General features: G+C 38.8%; 1 protein-coding gene across 3 annotated transcripts in view; it reads left to right on the top strand.

Annotated features, from left to right (window-relative positions):
• The first annotated feature begins 620 nt into the window (after positions 1-620).
• The window catches only part of KCTD8 (potassium channel tetramerization domain containing 8), a 256,027-nt gene continuing 236,955 nt past the window's right edge, over positions 621-19,692 (top strand). Inside the window, exons 1-3 of one of the 3 annotated variants that reach the window (XM_089911865.1) lie at positions 769-1,277; positions 1,314-1,695; positions 17,419-17,445. In XM_089911865.1, coding sequence (XP_089767991.1) covers positions 797-1,277; positions 1,314-1,695; positions 17,419-17,445 — 890 coding nt within the window. In that variant the 5' untranslated portion in view covers positions 769-796. Of the gene's footprint in view, positions 1,700-10,769; positions 10,787-17,418; positions 17,446-19,692 lie in introns of all 3 variants that reach the window. The other 2 variants (XM_089911866.1, XM_022565077.3) reach the window with 2 other exon arrangements.

Genomic DNA, 19,692 nt, shown 5'->3' with positions numbered 1-19,692 from the left:
AAAAAAAAAAGACAGTTTTACTGGGCGAACAAGGGCAAGGGAGGAAGGAAGGGACGGACGGACGGACGGAAGGGGGGAATGAAATGGATGAAGGAGAGATGCTGTCCTTTTTCCCGTTTGTTTTCGGTTCCCTGCCCTCTTCTTCCCATCTCCACGCTCGCTGTCAAGTAGCATCACCTCCAGGCTCGGCCCTCGGTCCTTCCCCCTAGCGTCGGAGCCCCGCAGCCGGAGGCTGGCACCTATCTCTTTAAATGACAGCTGTGGCTCGGGTCCCAGTCCCGGGCTTGACGTCAGCGCCGCCTCCCCGGCTACGAGGAGTAGTTTGCGCCACAGTCCGCGCTCGGGGCTCGCGGCGCGCTCGCAAGCTGCTGGGGCGGCGAGTTTTCTTTGCTCCCGCCCCTCCTCCCGCCCTCCCCGCGGAGAGCCGAGCGGCAGCTTAAGAGCCTCTCGCAAGTCTCTCACACTTCCCCGCCGTCGCCCCCAAAGGAGCAGCCGCTCCTCCTCGCGCCGCCGCCGCGGCGTCCGCAGAGCTCCTCTCCTGCACATCGCTCCCTCGATGGAGCCCGGGCGCCGCCGCCGCCGCCGCTGCCCCGAGCCCTGAACCGGGCCTCCTCGGCCGGAGAAACGTGCCGCCCGGCCCGAGGGCGCATCAGGGGCACGCCACTGGGGGTGCAAGGCGCGGGTTTCGGAAAGGAGAAAGTGCTGCTCTCCAGGGTCACTTGGCCAGCGGCGGGGGGGGACCATGGCTTTGAAGGACACGGGCAGCGGCGGCGGCACCATCCTGCCCATTAGCGAGATGGTCTCCTCTTCTAGCTCGCCCGGCGCGTCGGCAGCCGCCGCCCCGGGGCCCTGCGCGCCCTCGCCCTTCCCCGAGGTGGTGGAGCTGAACGTAGGGGGCCAGGTCTATGTGACCAAGCACTCGACGCTGCTCAGCGTCCCGGATAGCACTCTGGCCAGTATGTTCTCGCCCTCTAGCCCCCGGGGCGGCGCCCGACGCCGGGGCGAGCTGCCCAGGGACAGCCGGGCGCGCTTCTTCATCGACCGGGACGGCTTCCTCTTCAGGTACGTGCTGGATTATCTGCGGGACAAGCAGCTCGCGCTGCCGGAGCACTTCCCCGAGAAGGAGCGGCTCCTGCGCGAGGCCGAGTACTTCCAGCTCACTGACCTGGTCAAGCTGCTGTCGCCCAAGGTCATCAAGCAGAACTCGCTCAACGACGAGGGCTGCCAGAGCGACCTGGAGGACAACGTCTCGCAGGGCAGCAGCGAGGCGCTGCTGCGCGGGGCGGCGGCCGCAGCGCCCTCGGGTCCCGGAGCGCACGGGGGTGGCGGCGCACCGGACAAGCGCTCCGGCTTCCTCACGCTCGGCTACCGAGGCTCCTACACCACGGTGCGTGACAACCAGGCGGACGCCAAGTTCCGGCGCGTGGCGCGCATCATGGTGTGCGGACGCATCGCGCTGGCCAAGGAGGTGTTCGGAGACACGCTCAACGAGAGCCGCGACCCTGACCGGCCGCCCGAGAAGTACACGTCCCGCTTCTACCTCAAGTTCACCTACTTGGAGCAGGCGTTCGATCGCCTGTCTGAGGCCGGCTTCCACATGGTGGCGTGTAACTCCTCGGGCACCGCCGCCTTCGTCAACCAGTACCGCGAAGACAAGATCTGGAGCAGCTACACGGAGTACATCTTCTTCCGTAAGTTCGTGGTCTCCGAATTTCCCAGTTCTCCCGCCCCCTCGCCGACCCGCGGCGGGTTCCAGCGCGTCTGGTGTCGTTGTGTGCCTCCCCTATCGCGGCAGACACGATTTACGGTTTCGTGCCTTGTGATCTCCCTTTTGGCTCCTCTCTTCAGCAACTCAGGAGCACGCAATTCCCAAGCAGTCCTCTTTCTTAACTTTATGATCTTGCCCTCTCGCCCCGCCCAGCTCTTGGAGCCTCTGGACACCCTTCTACTACCGAGGGCTGGGAAAAGACAGGGGCACAAGGCTGGGCGCGTAGGTCCCCTTCCTTCCCTCTGTCTCCGTGGGACTCACGGGGGTCAACTTATGTGGGTCCCAGTGGTGTCCCTCCAGAGGGCGGGTTGGCATCAAGGTACCGCGGCGCACGCCGGGTTTACCTCCGGTTGGTGCGGGTCGGCGCTGGAGCATTCAATTATGGGTGGTTGCGGAAAGGGGCAACAAGAGAAGTGGCGATTGTGCCTTCAAAGCCCCTCAAGGGCCCGGGGGGAAAGAGGTTTCCATTGACCCATAGAAACCTCAGATTTCTCTCGCGCCAGTTGTCTTCTGTAACTGTTAGGGGTTTTGAACAGAGAAGGGTGGAGGGAACGGGCCTTGGTGGTCTGAGTGCTGTCAGAGTTGGACATGAGGAAGGGAAGTGGTGTGTATGCGCCTGTGTGTGTGTGCGCGCGCGCGTGTGTGATGGTGTTTCCTTTCTGGGCGCCTCCAGTGCGAATGAGGGATTGAATCCACTTTCCCAGGGGGAATAAACGCAGTGATTTTCTGAACTCAGAGAACGAGGGAGTGGATTGGAAAGCATCTGGCGCAATGCCTTTTGTAGTGCACTTTGGCGGGGGCGGTGGGGGGACCGGGTTCTGTGGGTCAAGTTCAAGAACTCCACCGACTAGCACTGAGGCTTGGGGGATGGGGAACTGGGGCGGGGACAATTCGCAGTGACGTTTATAAAGTGAGGAGGGCCGCAACTAGAGAGCTATGTGGACAAATGGAAAGCCATCTGGGATGGGAGCAGGAACATCATTTGGCAAATGTTTTTTCTTTCTCAAGACACAAGAAGATTGAAAACTTGCCTGTAGTGTTAGGGAGAGTAGCACTGACAGCCTATGTATAAGCCCAGCTTTAATTGCATTTATTTTTTAAGTAATTCACTAACTGTTTGGGATCCAGGCAATTTTTTGCACTTTATTTTGACTAGGGAAGTGGAAAGGACCTCTCTTTGCACAGGCGTGAGATTGATTGGAAGTTGCTCATTGTTTGTGTATTCTAGTAACCTTGGAGGTAAGGGTGACAAAACACAGCACACTTAGTGTTAGATTGTCTTTTTTAATAGTGCTGGTTTTCCTAAGAAAACCATTTCAACAGAGAAGCAAAGAAAGTGTCCATTGAAGTGGTAGATAAAAATCTAATTTTCTTAGAGAAAGACAAATATTATATCACTTGTATGTGGAATCTAAAAAATAATACAAATGAATCTATATACAAAACAGAAACAGACTCACAGACATAGAAAAAAAAGGTTATGGTTACCAAAGGGGAAAGGGGGGAGGAATAAATTTGGAGTTTGGGATTAACAGATACAAATAACTATACATAAAGTAGATAAGCAACAAGGATTTACTGTACAGCACAGGCAACTATATTCAATATCTTGTAATAACCTGTAATGGAAAATAATCTGAAAAAATATATATATATAACTGAATCACTTTTCTGTGCACCTGAAACTAACACAATAATGTAAATCAATTATATTTCAATAAAAAATCTAATAAGATTTTTTATTCTTAATTATATGAAAGTATTATTTGTTACACAGTAAAAAGATCACAATAGTCAGAAAAGCCACCCAAAGGAAGGGACCTTTATTGACACTTCAGACCTTAAACATTTATGTCATTTATATAATAGATATATTTCCAAGCATTTCAGAAGATGAGAGGAAATGAACTTTTGACTTCTTTTAGTGATTTTTAGTGGTTAGTGATTTTTGTTAGAGAAGGTGTAAGCATAAGTGTTCTGCAGTTAAGGTTCTTGAATTTTGGATTCTTTCGCAGTTTTGGTCTCTTTTTCCCCTAGAAACTTGCGGACTTGAAAATGCCCGTTACTTTGATTATGAAGAAATAATACAGGTTGTCTTTAAATTATGAAAAATGCTCATAAAATAGTGTACTGAAGTTGGAAACTCAGCCAATTTAAGTCATAAGATGATTTGAGAGATGCTTAGAATTCAGGATATTTCACTTCTGGAGCTAGAGGAAGTGAAAGAAAATAAAATATTTATATTATGAATAATGACTTGCAGAGTATTCACATAACAAATGAGTTCAGAGATTCATTGATAAAAGTCCCAGAAATCTAAGGAAACAACTCAAAGCCTTTTTCATTGATTATCCTGAGGGGGAAAATACACAATTCCAGATTAAATATGGTTCTTTTGAAGTGGTATTCCAGTTGACCAACCAAATGTGGTTGCCGCTTTTTATTTGTCATATAAAATTTATCTCGAACACTGTTATATATACACTTATTTTATGTTTTGTATAGCTTGCAGCACATTTTCACAAATTATTTTGTATGGGGTTCCATTTAAATTGGTGAATGAAAATTCACTGTATTTCCATCCTATTTAGTGAAGGTAATAATGTTAACTATTCAGTGTAGTTATCTTGTTTAGCAATCTCTATTTTTAAAAGACTACCAGTGTTATTCATAAAAACAAAATCATTAGATGAACTTGTTTGTCCACCATTTCAGATGCAGAGGGCCTTATTATATTTTATTTCTCCTTTGACACAGTTCTTTCAAAACATTTTTTTTAATGTATAACATGTATCAGTCATTTTAACACCTTTTAAAGGTGAACTTAGTAGTTTGAAGCTGCTCTAAGAAGTGTAGAATTGGTTTATACACTTGAACATCAATTTCAGCTCTTCACTCCCCCCGCCCTTGCACCCAACTTCACCCCTGAGTTTCTGTAGAGATGGGAGGAGAGTGGCAAATGGTTCAGTAATCCCAGACACTGCTATTTGCCAAATGTGTGATCTTGACTAAATTATTTTAGTTTCCTCACCTGTGCAATGGAGATTATTATAGTACGAATTTTATTGAATTTGAGAATACATGTAAAGTGCTTGGACCAGTGCTTGACCTATAATAAAAGCTTAAAAAATGTTAGCTGTTACAATTATAGTAAAGACTTTTTCTTGTCAGTATTAAATTTAAATTTTGTTTTTAGTAAGTATAGTTGATTTACTTGTAAAGTTAATTAGAAAATTATTTTGCAATTAAATGATAGCATAATAAACTTTCAGAAGTTTGAAACTACCAATTTAATAACCAGATTCTTCCCTGGAACTTGGATTTTTCAGGCCAAGTTCGAGTCACCTAGGTTTGCCAATCACACTCCAATTAGTTCTTCTGCATCAACTCCAACAGAACCTTTTTCTGATTCAGGGCCAAGAAGTGTTTTAATACTCTCCATTAGGAGTTGAAACTTTGGTAGTATTTTCTCACAGACACTGAGCTAGATTCATATCTCCTTAAGTACTTGGATCCACATCATTGGGTTCTAATACTCAAGGTTATATACAGGCTATTAAAGATTTAATATCAGCTTCATTTGGCTACATGGACACTTTGATCTATTATCAGTCATAACTCATAGTTTTATCAAGATTTTAGACTCTGCAACATATATTAGTACTATTAAATTCCATATTACTCTACTAGTACTAAAGATGGATTGTCCTTTCTTGAAGGAAAACAGTGATTTATTGTGTTTTCTGTTTTTTGGGGGGTGTCTGTTAAGTGTAATTGTGGCTCTTTTTAGCAATATCTCAGAGACGAAAAAAGGCATTTTGTGTTGGCATTGTATTACATAGACAGTAGCTATCTGCTTGGAATGTGATATGTAGACTACCCATAATTAAAACGAGCATTATATATATCCTTTATTTCTCATAAACTGTGTTTACAGAAAGGTAGTACTGATTCACTGGTCTTCTCTTATAGTGCCTTGAGTTTTGCATTCTGTGTTGGTTGAATAATACGTGGTGTGAAAGGATACATTTCTCTAGGTGCATTTGATATTCCTTAAATTTTGTACAGCCTTTTTTGTTGTGATGTATGAGAATGCCCGATATAGGACCTAATGCTGTTACTGAACTGGACTGTGAATTCTAATCTGTCTTAATGGATTTTTATATACACTCTTTCAAATACATTCTGATTTATTTCACTGTGTTTGGTTGAAGAAAGCTAGCTGAGTTGAAAATATTCAAACAGCTATTCAATCCTATGTTAGCAGGCCTGTTGCATTAAAAGCTTTCTAAGAAACGTCTTTAAAAAGTCATTCTATTTAGATACATACCTTTAAAATTATATATTATTTTCTAGTCCAAAAATACTTCTACTTTTATCCACAAACACTGTTTTATGGAAAATAACTTTGTTCCTTCTTATTTTTTTTTTAAAGTTGGTTCTTTTCTTCTTGGAGACTTACTAGTCATTTTTATAATTATCATGGAAAAATATCTTCTGCAACCACATGGCTGAATGACTTTTGAATCGACGGGGAACAGATAACTTTGTAAAACACCAAGATTCTTATTTCATGCAAATACAATATTTGCAGTGATAAAGCAGCAGAAAATGACAAAAACCTTGGAGTGCACAATGTTTGGAAGCCATGCCATGGCATTGGTTACTGTTTAAGGACATTAAACTTTTATGTCTGGCATAGTACTGTCTCTAAATTTGATCTTTTAAAATTGTGTTACGGCTTTAGTTTTCTCTGCCACCCTTCCTACAGCCTTGTGTGGGTCAATCCTTAAGCATATAATAAAGCAAAAAGACAATGGCACTCCAAGCCTCATTTGGCAAGTTCTTTCTCTTTTGTAGCTTAGAGTAGAAGAACTCACAATGAGTGTATTTGTGTGCCTTAGTTAAAAAGAAAAAAAAATCTCTTTGGAAAAAGAGAAATAATATGTATGAAATTAGCAACAATTATTATCTATTCTGTTGTTATAAGTTATTGGGTCAATTAGTTTAAAATGTGAAAACGATTGTCAGCTTATTCAAATACAGCCCTTTTTTGATAATGGAAGTAATATGTGCAGTTTTAGGAACTTTATAAAAGAGAAGTAAAATTTTAAAAAATTGCCACCAGTAACTGCTAATAAAATCTTGACTCGTTTCCTTCCAGTCTTTGTTCTAAGCCTGTGAAGATGACAGACATACTTTTTGAAAGTTATGGTGATACTATGTAGATGGTTTATATGCCATCTTTACTTTGTTTTGCTTTATACATTTAATGCAGTTATACATTTAGTAACATTTCCCACAAGACATTGAATTTTTTCATTGACATCTTAGATAAAAGTATAATACATGTCCTTTGCCACAGACAGTATTATAAATAAATATTGGTGTTGGATATTTTCCCTGTAAGCTTAGAAAAGAGTTGATTTTTTCAAAGTACAGTATGTATAATAAAGAGAACATTTACTGTGTACTTAGTTTTGTGATAAATGTTTTATAGCCATTACTTTTACTTTTTTAACATTCCATTAGCTTGGCATTAGTTCCCTAATACTTCAGTTAGGAAACTATGATTTGGAGAGGTTAAGTTAACATCCTTAGTTCATAGAGCTGGTATGCGGCTGAGCTGGAACTAGAATAGTTCTGCCTTACTGCGAAGCCCTTACTCTTGAATATTTAAAAGTAAGCCCTGTTTCATGCAATCAATTTTGTAAATATATTTCAATGTCTACTGAGTACCTAGAACTTAGCTCTTTAAGCAGAAATGGGTAGTGTGAGCTGTATATGAATGAACCTAATTTTTCTTAATCTATTTTAAATTTCCTTAAGAATACAGTAAATGCAGTTGACCCTTGAACAACTGCGAGGGTCTATCTGTAAGCAGATTTTTGTTCGAATAATATGTATTGAGGTTGGTTGAATCTGAGGATGCAGAACCTCCAATACAAGGACCAACTATAAAGTTATAAGCAGATTTTCTACTGAGCAGGGGTGGGCACCCCCTAGCCCCTGCATTATTCAAGAGTCAATTGTATATGTTTTATGTCTTTACTTGCTGAAAGGGTTAACTTTTAACGATTAAGGCTACCACATTAATGGATATTTTTAAAATTAAAGAAAATAAACCATTTGACTCAGTTTACCACTCTTTTGGGGGAACAAGTAGTATCTGTAGGTTTGATAGACTGACCAATTTTAAACAGTGTTAAGGTAGTCTTCTGCAGAAAATTCATTTTACCTTGTGTAATATAACACGTTTTATGTATGTTCTTAGAAGGTGACAAAATGAAGAAGGTATTTTGGTTGAAATCAATTTTTTTAATTACGTAAAGTTTATTGGCCCTAACTATTGGGTAATGCCTTTAAATTATATACTTGCTATAATTAGGTCCAAAAAAATATCAAATATCTCCTGGGTATTGGAATTATTGGCTTTTGGTGTTTTTGAAGGCTTAAAGTATTGTGGAAGTATATCTATACATTTGAAGTAATTGGAAAGTAGTGTTTCAGGTAACCCTTCAATCTATGTTTCATTACAGTTACCATTTTTAAAGCCTCTTTTAATTAACTTCAGGGTATTGTCAGCACTTAGCAGCCACAATCCTGCAAGACAAGCTGGCAGCTTCTCTAATGGAGATGATTCTAAAAGGTTTTGCAAAGACTTACCTAAAGATGAGAATAACTTTATTTACAGGTTTTCAAAGTCACTCCCATAGGTAAGTTAACTATAAGTTCTAAGGGTAATGGTGAACCTCCAGCTGCTGACTTGAATCTAAGGTGTCCTGTGCCTAGCATCTGTATACTTCCTCATCATTCGTTTCTGCGAGGGAGCATGAAACCTAATTATCCTGTAAGGTTAGTTGTATTTTGCACTTTCAAAAGCAAAATATATGAGTATTTTATACTGAGTTTATACTGTTTACAAGTTTATTTCTTAACTCATTGGTTTTTTAGTGTACCCCCGGTACCATAGTCATGTCGTAACTGAGTGACCTCTTGCTGTAGAATCCTTCTGCATTTAGCTTCCACACTTCCCTGTCTCTTCCTAGTACACTACGTATAGGGCCTTCATTGCATTTCCTAAGCATGTAACTATCTTTCTCTTTTTTCTTGTTGTATCCTATTTTTTTTCCTAGCTTTATTGAGATATAATTGACATATAACATTTTGTAAGTTAACATGTTGATTTGATACACGTGTATATTGCAATTTGATTACCACTATAGTGTTAGCTAACACTTCCATCTCCTCACATAATTACTAGTTCTTTTTTTATGGTGGGAACATTTAAGATCTATTCTCTTAGCAACTTTCAAGTATATAGTACAGTATTTTTGGCTGTAATCACAGTGTGGTGAGTTAGATCCCCAGAACTGATTCATCTGATAACTGGAAGTTTGTACCCTTTGACCAACATCTCATTTCCTCCACCCCCCTCAGCCCCCTGGTAACTACCATTTTACTCTGTTTCTATGAGTTCGGCTTTTTTTAAGATTCCACTTATAAGTGATATCATACATCATTTGTCTTTCTCTGTCTGACTTTTTTTTCACCAGCATACTGCCCCCTGGCCCATCCATCTTCTTTCTTCTTTAATATGGCTGACTATTAGTCCATTGTATATATACACCACATCTTTACTCATTCATTCGCTGACAGACACTTGGGTTGTTTCCATATCTTGGCTGTTGTGGATAATGCTGCAATAAACATGGGAGTACAGATATCTTTTAGACATCCTGTTTTTATTTCCTTTGGATATATATCCAGAAGTGGGATTGCTGGATCATATAATTATCTCTTTTCATATTGACCTTCCACACTGGCCTACTTTCTCCTTGAGAGTTGGCACCGAGTCTCACTTTTGTCTTTTCATCCCCCAGTGCAGTGGCTACTGTCACATTAAGAACTCAGTAAATATTTCTTTTTTGAATGAAAGTATAAATTAACAAATGAACCAGCGATCTTGCTGGTTGTACCAACGTAGTTATTGAGTTGAGATTTAGTTTCACTTCAATTTAAATTGCACCTATTGAGCAATTACCAGGCTATAGCTTGGGACAAGACAGGCCAATGTGAATGACAGAGACCTTGCGTTTAAGGTGATCACGGTAAGCTTTATGTAATATTGAATTATGTTATAGAGGGGTTATTTGGTGTATTAACAAGAGACAGAGTAATGGCATGAGAGGCTGTTGCACAGGCACCTATAAAGAATGAAAATAACTGAAATGTTAACTAAAACACGGGACAGCTTCAAATAATGTTATAAATGAAGTTGTTAGGATGGTAAAAATACACACAGAGACACACACAATTATTTATTTATTTATACTAAAATGACTGGTAGAGTAGAAGGTACAAGGCATCAAAAATTAGCTGACCTTTTTTTTTTTTTAATGTATGAAAGATGTCAGGCAAATGCTCTGAGCTGCAGCCTACCTGCAACCACTTGCCTTTCAGAACATCTTAGAATGTGTAGTGACTGCTGCCTCCAGACATGGTCAGGGCCTACTGTGGTGTAACATAAGTTCAGGAAGTATCTGGCTGTACTGGTAGGTGTTTGCAAATATGAGGATCCAGTGAACTATTTTGTTATCTCTACTCCTAGTTTTTAAAAGGTATCTTGAAATACACTTAAGAGGTATTGCTGTTTCATGATCCATATTACAATATGAATTTTACTTATTAACCTTGTGTCAAGGTAGTTCATTAAAACAAATCAACTTTGCTCGTAATAACAGCACATAGCTTCATTCACCAGTTAAACTTAGTTCAGTGCTTGTTCAGCAGTTGCAGTGTAAACGTGGAATATAATTTCTACCATATTTTAATCATTCTCTTATTAAATCCTGCTTACATGGGGGAATATGAGTTAGATACAACAAAAGAATAAAAATATATACGTAGTGTTGATTTCCAGCTCACCAGAATGGTGATTTCACCATTCAGTTATGCTAGTTCCATTTCTTGCACCAGTTATAATAACAAAACCCTTGAGCATAGATGGAATCCACAGTATATTGCCATTTCCTTTCATCTTGTATAATTAGACATGTTTAATTTCTGATACAAGGAGACTAGGGAGAAGAATACTGTGCTTAGAAAGAGACAATACCAGAATCTCTTGGTCCCCACTCCCAACAAGCTTGAACACTATGAATGATTTTCTACTTTTTAGTCAGATTCCTTGAAAAATTCTGGCTCTAGCTTTGAGAGCTTGGAAAAATAATTTAATCTCCCTCCTGAAGGAAGAGTGAGGGAAACAATAACACTCATCTTGTAGGTTTATTATGAGGATTAAATGAAGTAATCCATATAAAACACTTAGAAGACTATCAGACAGGTAAAAATTAATTGCTCAATATATGTCAGTTAGTGTCACTTACTAACTTAATATCCTCAAAACATATATCTATCTATATGTTCCCACTTCTCTACATTATCAATTCATAGTACCAAATTTCTTCTTTTTTTTTTTTTTGAGGAAATTGATAGCAATACCTATTCAGAATTGCTCTGAAAAGGTCCCATTATCATTAGTGAAATTAAAAAAAACTTGACCTACTAAGTATAAAATTAATTGTAACATATTATTAAAATAAGTTTATTCTAGTTTGTTCTTCATTGTCTAGGAAAAAAATGCATTCTTCCAGGTCTAGCGCTGGTCACTGGTCAATTTTGACACAATTAACAGGAATACTGGCATTCAGCAGTTATTGTTTCTAACGATGGGGTGTGTTGAGGCAGAGCACCTCTTAATCACATTCTATATTTATATTTCTGTTGAAGGTTTTTAGCTTTGATTTTCAGCAGTTTTATGCAAGAGAACACATTGTCACAGGGCCAGGGACTCAAACATTGCTTAGAGTTTGGGCATTTGGCCAAAAAATTTCAGGCTAGGTTTTGGATTAAATACTTATCTCCACAATTTTAGGAAAACTATGTTAGCTTTCAACTCAATCAGCTCCTATTGAAACTACTCTACACATTTTGAGTATGTTTTTTAGTTGCTAAAAGTCCAGCTATTTGAAGAAAGCATAGAGATCTAAGGGAGATGCTGGCAGCCATTCAGAGATAATGCTCCAATATTTTGACCTATTTCTTCTGGTTGGCAAAGGCTGCATCTCTTTGCAGGTAGAGGGTAAGGATTCATTCATATAATTCTAAAGTGACTTCTGTTTTTGTCAAGGAAAAGTTGCTACCGTGGCAACTTTATAGTGAGTGGCAGGAGGAAGCAAGCATGGTGATTACAAATTATTGGTTTAATCTACATTGTGATTTTTGGAATGAATCTTCTAAAGTTGATCCTGACTTTTAGAAGACAAAAGAAAGAGCTGGCAATAGAAGTCTTCGGACTATCATCTTAACCTTCATTAGTATGCATATTTGTTTTATTTTGTGCTAACTTTCCTTTTCTGTGCTTCATTTTTCATGTAGAAAATGGTAGAAGTTGATCTTTTTTTTTCATATTACCTCCATGGAATTCCATAAGTAGAATGTTCCAAGTAATCTGTGCTGAATAAAAATAGGATATTGTTCTTGTTTTAGTGTGTCCGATTGTCATTTCTTAAAGAGAATGTGTTGAGTATATTGATGTTAACAAAACATTTATTTAGGGTGAAACCTTTTCATGTACTATCTTATTTAATGTATAGCTGATTCATTTTATTATACAGCAGAAACTAACACAACAGTGTAAAGCAATTATACTCCAATAAAGATGTTAAAAAATTTTTTTAAAATAAAAGCAATAGGGGTGGGATTGGTAGATGCAAACTATTACATTTAGAATGGATAAACAACAACGTCCTAATGTAGAGCACAGGGAACTATACTCAATATCCTGTGATAAACCAAAATAGAAAAGAATTTAATGATGTTTAAAGAAACATTCAGAAATATAAAGACTACCAAACTAAGAGAAATCCAGATTAGATTAATTTTAAGCGACTGAGTCTTATGTCTTATTTAGTTTATTTATATTTATTCATGCATTCATAATCAGTATTATATACAAAGCAGCCTGTTAGGTGATGAAGATGTGGTGGTAAACAATGGCGAACACATTTCCTGCCTTTCATGATCAGGACCATGACATACAGATGTGCAGTTTGTACATTGCTTAACTCTAGATTTCATTTACTGGGTCTAGGTGTATAGCAATACAATAGGTTGTGTATTGTAGATGTGCAATGCACCACTTGTGAGCTTTTGAGTAATGGTCCTACTCATGGCTAAAGACCAATGGCCAAAGTTAGTTAGTTATATCTCTAACTTCTGACCACAGGAATCTAGGCATGAGTGTGTGTGTGTGTGTGTGTGTGTGTGTGTGTGTGCACATGAGTGTGTTTAGGGAGAGCATCAGTATGACTCCATGACCACTGCTGGCAATTAAAAAACTTTTGCCCTCTGAATTGTGGTTGAATAATGACCAGTTTGTTTTAGAAAAATGTGACACTATTATTAATCTTGACCTTTTGTTGAAATTGCTTATTTAGATATAAACTCAGTATTGAAAATGAAAATTTTTCTGGTTTCTACATCATACCTCACTCCCTTTTTGAGAAATTTTATCTCTTGAAGTCTATTCAGGAATCTAGATTTTGCTATACTACTTATATAGATGTTGCCTATTCTCCATGAAGAAATCCTAAAGTCAAATTAAAATGAAGACTTCTGCTGGTTACCTTTGATAGGTATTCTATAATTGAGATTAAATTTGAATTTGAAGTGGTTATGAGGTATTCCTTTTCATTTCAGTTAAGCAGACATGTGACGGGTTGATTTAGCATGTTTCACAGACAGTGGTAAAAAGATATATATTTGCTCTGTAGCAAGAAGTATGGAACTTGTTAACAATTCTTAATGTTGCTGGGAAATGGAACCATGAATAAATATGCTAGGAAGTCCAGCATTGAAATTTCTCTAGCTTTATATAATCATTTACATCTCCTCTGCTGGACTGATGTGTTTCTAAGGCATGCAAGAACCATTAAAATATTTCAGCTTTCGCTTTCTGTGTTAGCATGTTTGGATTGTAAAGTAAACTTAGTTATTTCAAGCTGTTTTATAGCTAACACTATCAAGCCATATTTATCATTATTATAATTTGGTACTTAGCATTCATACTGTGAAGCTCAGTTTTACCCAGTATTTGGTAAAACTAAAAAAAAGGATGAAAGATTTACTTCACAGTTTTAGTACAAACACCAGGGTCTAAAGACTAATGGCTATAATTTTTGTTAAACTGTACACAATATTTTATGAACTGAAATTGTGCCCCCCCAAAGATATTTTGATGCCCTAACCCCCAGTACTTCAGAATGTGACCTTATATGGAAACAGGGTCTTTACAGAGGTAATTAATTTAGAATGAGGTCATGAGAGTGGGCCTAATCCGATATGACTGGTGTCCTTATAAAAAGGAGAAATTTTGGATGTAGAGATGTAGATGCACGTGCACACCAGGAGAACACCACGTGAGCATGAAGGTGGAGATCACACTGATGCATCTACAAGAAAAGGAATGCTAAAGATTATCAGCAAACCAACAGAAGTGAGGAGAGAAGCATGGAACAGATTTTTTCTCATATCCCTCAGGGAGAACCAAACCTTCCAACACCTTGACCTTGGACGTCTAGCTGTGAGAACTGTGAGGTAATACATTTTTGTTGTTTAAGCCACCCAGTTTCTGGTACTTTGTTATGGCAGCTCTAGCAAAGTACAAAAGTCGTTTCAAACTCTTTATCTTGTAACAAATCTGGGGAAAGCTTGAAAGGCAATGGTTTTAAAACTCCCTGAAATTTTCAGAGGTCTTAGTTGCAGACGACAGATTCCATTCTAGGTAATTTAGACTGGAAAACACTTATTAAGTATAATGTCGATAGCTCACAGATTACTTGGGAGGTCTGAGCTTCCAGGAGTGACTCCTAGACACCATAGAATAGGGCTCCTAAAGGTGGTGTACAGTACACTGTATTAGGTCCAAATGTGATTCCTTGTGGAATGGTCACCTATGAGTTAATATATTAATATGTAAGTTATTTGCCCTCAGTGCATTCAATAAACAGTGTCAAATAGGAGTGGGATGACTTCAGTGAAAGATTTTGTTCCAAAAATGGGAAAATAGGAAACATACAGCACCACAGGTCTATAGCAAATCCCACCTTGCAGACAGCAGAGACTCCCTTTACTGGCAACAGAAAAAATTCCTTGTTAAACCTACCTGACAGCACTTGGTTCTGTCATTGAGTAAAATTCCCTTCCTTGCGGGTTGCTTTAGGGTTAAATAGCCTAGGCTACGGATGACTAGTCTTGCAGTTTCTTTGGCAGAAGAATTTCTTCAAAATTGTACTGCACTTCTGGTCAGTTTCATGAGTGAATTAAGAGCAACAAAAATCTTGTGTAGTGTCATTTTTAGGCCTGAAGACTCTTTATTTTGTGGCCTCTGTGAATCACTTGCTTCCCCCTCTCTTAAATTGATGGTCTACGTGGATGGTGGCAGCTTTGTCAGTGGGGCAGGCACCCTTGTGTGAAAGAGTACCTCCTGCTAAGGCTGCAATTTTGTAGTTAGATTTTGTTGTTGATGTTGCCTTTTAAACACAACTTTTTATATAATGAAAATTTTCAACATAATGAAAACAAAAGAATTGTTAAAAATAAATCCTCCCCTGTATTCATCTCCTAGATTCAACAATAATCAAAATATCACTTCATCTCTGAATTTTTTGTTAAAGCATCTTAAAGCCAGCCCAAAATATTATTTCACCCCTACATATTTTAGTATCTAAAACAAAAATGGCTATTTTCTTATATAACCAGCCTCCATTATCAACTCTAACAAGGCAGATAATATTTTGTATAATATCTGAACCATAATCCATAATCCTATTTAAAGATTGTCTCAAAACATTTTTATAGTTGTTTCTTTTTTAACTCGACTGTTTATTTTATTTTTATGTGCCTTCTCTCTTAATGTAGAATAGTTCCTCCTCTGCCTATTTCTCGTTCTAATTTTCTGTCCTTGTCTATATCTCTTTACATGTAGTGACATCAATTTGTTTACAGAAATAAGGTCTGTTGTTCTGATTGTGCCTGCTTTCTTTCTTCTGATGTTATTTAAATTGTTCCTTTGTTCTTATATTTTCTGTAAGTGAACATTAAGTCAACCTTGATTAGATTCTGCTGCTGCTGTTTTGGAGGGCAAGACTATTTTTATAATAATTAAATGGTAGAGGTGAGTGGTCTCAGTCCTATTTCTTCATTATAAGTTCCCATCAAATGTTTACCTAATAGTTTTATCATCGATGACCATTGCCTGATGCAGATATTACATTACGGGTTGCAAAATCATGATTTTCCAATTTTATCATTTCTTTCACATTTGTTATGTGGAGTCTTGTAATGAAGAACTTTCTCTCATGAGTTACTTAAAATATAGTTCATTGAGGAAAGACAGGGCAAATGCATAAATCTTATTTCTTGCCGTTTTGACAGTGAGGAGTTGGTTCCCTTGTAACTTCCAATGGTACTCGGTAAGTTGCTGCTATTGTTTGGTATTCTGGTGCTTTCCTTCCTACTTCCCTGTTATGGCAGTCATCATCTTTGTTCTTCTCCTCTTCCTCCCCTCTGCTGCTGCTGCTTTTCTCAATGCCTCTGTCTCTCTCAAGTGTAGTTGTGGAATCATGGATATTTTATATGTTTCAGCATTTCAGTCAAGTGCATGTATTATTTAGGATGCTCAAACTGTTCGGTCTTTGACCAGGGAGAGACTATGTGCTCTTTTGACACAGCCCATTAAGTCCTTGGTAGGTTACTTGGTATTATGCAGCTACAACTTTTAACTGCCTTGGTTTGTGGTATAGAAATAGCTGGATTTGTCAACTTCATACGTTTCCAAATTGTAGGACTCTCCTTCAACTCCTCTTACAGGGAAAGGGAGAAAAGAGTGCCTCCTTTAGAGGAGCTGTGCGCTTTTCTATCTCTTCTGGAAGGTTTTCTAGGTGGGTCTTTCTTATAAGATGATGCTGAAAGAGGCAGGAAACCAACACTACACACTACTATTTTGAAATTTCCTAGCATTTTATCTCATGCTATAGCTTTAGTTGGCATATGTCTACCTTCTAAGGTAGTTGGCATATGTCTACCTTCTAGGGATCATAATTTGACCATATGGTCACTGTCACATAATAATTGTTGTCTGTGTTTTCATCTATAACATCCTTATCCTGTGGCCAACCACTGGACTGCTTCCCCACTACATTAAACCAGTGCCCTACTTTAGGTTTGTTATCACAGCAAGAGCCACATTCTCTAGTCTAAGTTATATTCATTAGCTGCATAAAACCAAACGAACTCTAGTTAGTTTAAGCTGAAAGGGATTTATTAAGGATGTACATATCTCACAGAATCATAGGAAGGAATGAAGAAATAGACCCTAGGAAGGAGGATGTTAAAGCACTCTGGAGAACTGGCCCCTGATGGGGCTGCTGCCTTTGTCACAAACAGGGGACTCAGAATAAGAATCGGCCAGCATAGCCACAGATGACTTCCCCTGCAAAACCATCATGCTCCCTGCCTCCTCTGAATTCTGAATGAAAGTCTGTAGGAGGACAGCTGATTCACGCAACACGGGTTACATCCAGAAGCCCATCTCAGTGGAATCAGGAAATTTGGTTTTCAGCTATCTAGCCTCTTCCTGCTAGTAAACAGCAGGCCCATGCTCTATATTCTGCACACCCTGTGCCTCAATTAACTTCAAGAAGAACATCTCAGAAAGACAATAATTTTTATTAAAATGCCTGCAAATATATTCATAGTCACACACATCTCATTTCTACAAAGACATCATTGTATAAACCCCTTTATGGGAATTCTTTTATGTACTAATGTGTGTATAGTAGAAATGAGACTAGTAATTTTAATGACATCATTTCAGTGCAAGGTATCAATGAGGAACAATATAGGAAGTAGGATCTCAGCCTGGATAATAAAAAAATTACCTGAGGAATATATATATATATATTCATATATATATACATATATGTATATAGTGGAAGTATGTATATACTAGAAGTATGTAGTGGAAGTATGTATATACTAGAAGTATGTAGTATATACTAGAAGTATGTAGTATATACTAGAAGTATATAGTGGAAGTATATATATACTACAAGTATGTAGTTTCAAAATATGCATGTTAGAGTCTAGGATAAATGAAAATCTGCTAAATTGTTAGACATCTATAGTTGTAGTAATGCTAAAGTGTATATGGATTGTGGCAAAGATTAGAGAAAATCAGAGGATCTTGGCTAACCTTTTGCTTCTGTCACTTTCTACTTATTGATTTCACGAAAATCCCTTAAATACTTTGAGATTATTTCCCCATCTCTCATCTTAAGAATGATTTGAGCATGGATGAGATGATACATGTCAGGTGTTTTTAGCACCTCAGTTGAATTATCATATATAAATTGAACCAATAGTAACAACATATAAATTGCTTTGAGGTAAACTATGAGGAAGAAGCTGGTTAAGATGCTATCTCATTCTCTGTCACAGGTAAGATACAAGCTGAGGGTTCTACCCCAGCTGTGTGCCAGATGAATATCTTTTGTCTGGCAAGGGAATGTGAGTTTAAGTCACTGAAGTGCAAGATATAGGGCAGATGTAAAAAAAGTACCGGCAACGGTAATGCCTGTGCAATGTAATAAATGATCCCACAAAAGCCCATGAATGACAGCAATTTCTAGGTAACTTTAAATCCCCAGAGAAATTCACTGCTAAACCTGATGCAGATTTTTTTGCTAATCAAGTTAAGGATATAATTTCACATTGGATCTACTCTCCCTTCCTTATGGAATGAAATCTCACACTGTGTCTGACACTCTAATTCTTGATTGAAGTAGTAAGGGGTGGTATATACTAGTTTGGTTTTTTAAGTGAAATTAAAACTGGTGATTTCTTTAATTAGAGAGGGTGACTTTTTAAATTAGATTTACTCTCCATGCCTTACTCAGTGAAGCCTCACACTGTGCCTGGCACCAAATTGTCATTTAACAAATGTTTGTTAATTTAATTAGGGAAGCTGTGTAATGGGTGAGTAGAGACATATTATGACTGAGTTTAAGGAGGAGGGCTCTGGAGTAAAACAGGGCTACATTCATATCCTAACCTTTTTCGTTAATAACTGTGTGACTCTGGGTAAGTCATGTATTGTATCCAAGCCATGGTTTCCTCTTTTGTAAATTATCAGAATAACAGTACATATTTCAGAGGGTGCTCTGAGGATTAAATTGTATGAGGCAAATAAAAAACTCGGCACAACATCTTATTCAAAGTCAAGGTTTTCTAAAGTGAACTATTTTACTTATTATTTACAAGAAACAGTGGCAATACAGAGGATGTGATTATTGCCTGAACTGAATGTCGGGGTTCAGGGAAGGCATTCAAGAAAAGATGACATTGCAAAGTATTGGCTGAACGTGGGCATCCATGTGAGAGCTTGGGAGCTTTGCTAGGCATGGAGTGTTAGAGAATAGGTTGGTCTGGCTGGATATCAGGGAACGTGTTGGGGGAAAAAATCTGGAAATGTAAGCGGGGGAAAGCTGATGAAGTACAGTTTATATTGGTCAAAGGATTTTGAACCAGAAAAGGATATGGTTAAATGTGCATTTTCAAGAAGCATCTATGGCAGCAGAGTGAGACATGTACTTGGGGAAACTGAAGTTACTTGGTTAGTTGGTAGTTATGGGAAAGGTTCAGGCCAGAGATGAGCTGATGTGCTCCAGTAGAGATAGGAAGTAAGGGATATATTCTGATGCTATGTAGGTGGTATAGTCAATTGAACTTTGGGAAGAAGGAATTAAAGCATCTGACAGCTGACCGATGGTTCATTTATTCCCTTCACAGGAGGATACCTT

The sequence above is a fragment of the Delphinapterus leucas genome, chromosome 5 (genome assembly GCF_059928025.1).
Source record: "Delphinapterus leucas isolate spDelLeu-1000000601 "Yukka" chromosome 5, BTC_Dleu_Yukka2, whole genome shotgun sequence".
In the NCBI taxonomy this organism is placed as follows: domain Eukaryota; kingdom Metazoa; phylum Chordata; class Mammalia; order Artiodactyla; family Monodontidae; genus Delphinapterus; species Delphinapterus leucas.
Note: the sequence above shows the minus strand (reverse complement) of the source record. Positions and strands in the feature narration are given on the sequence as shown.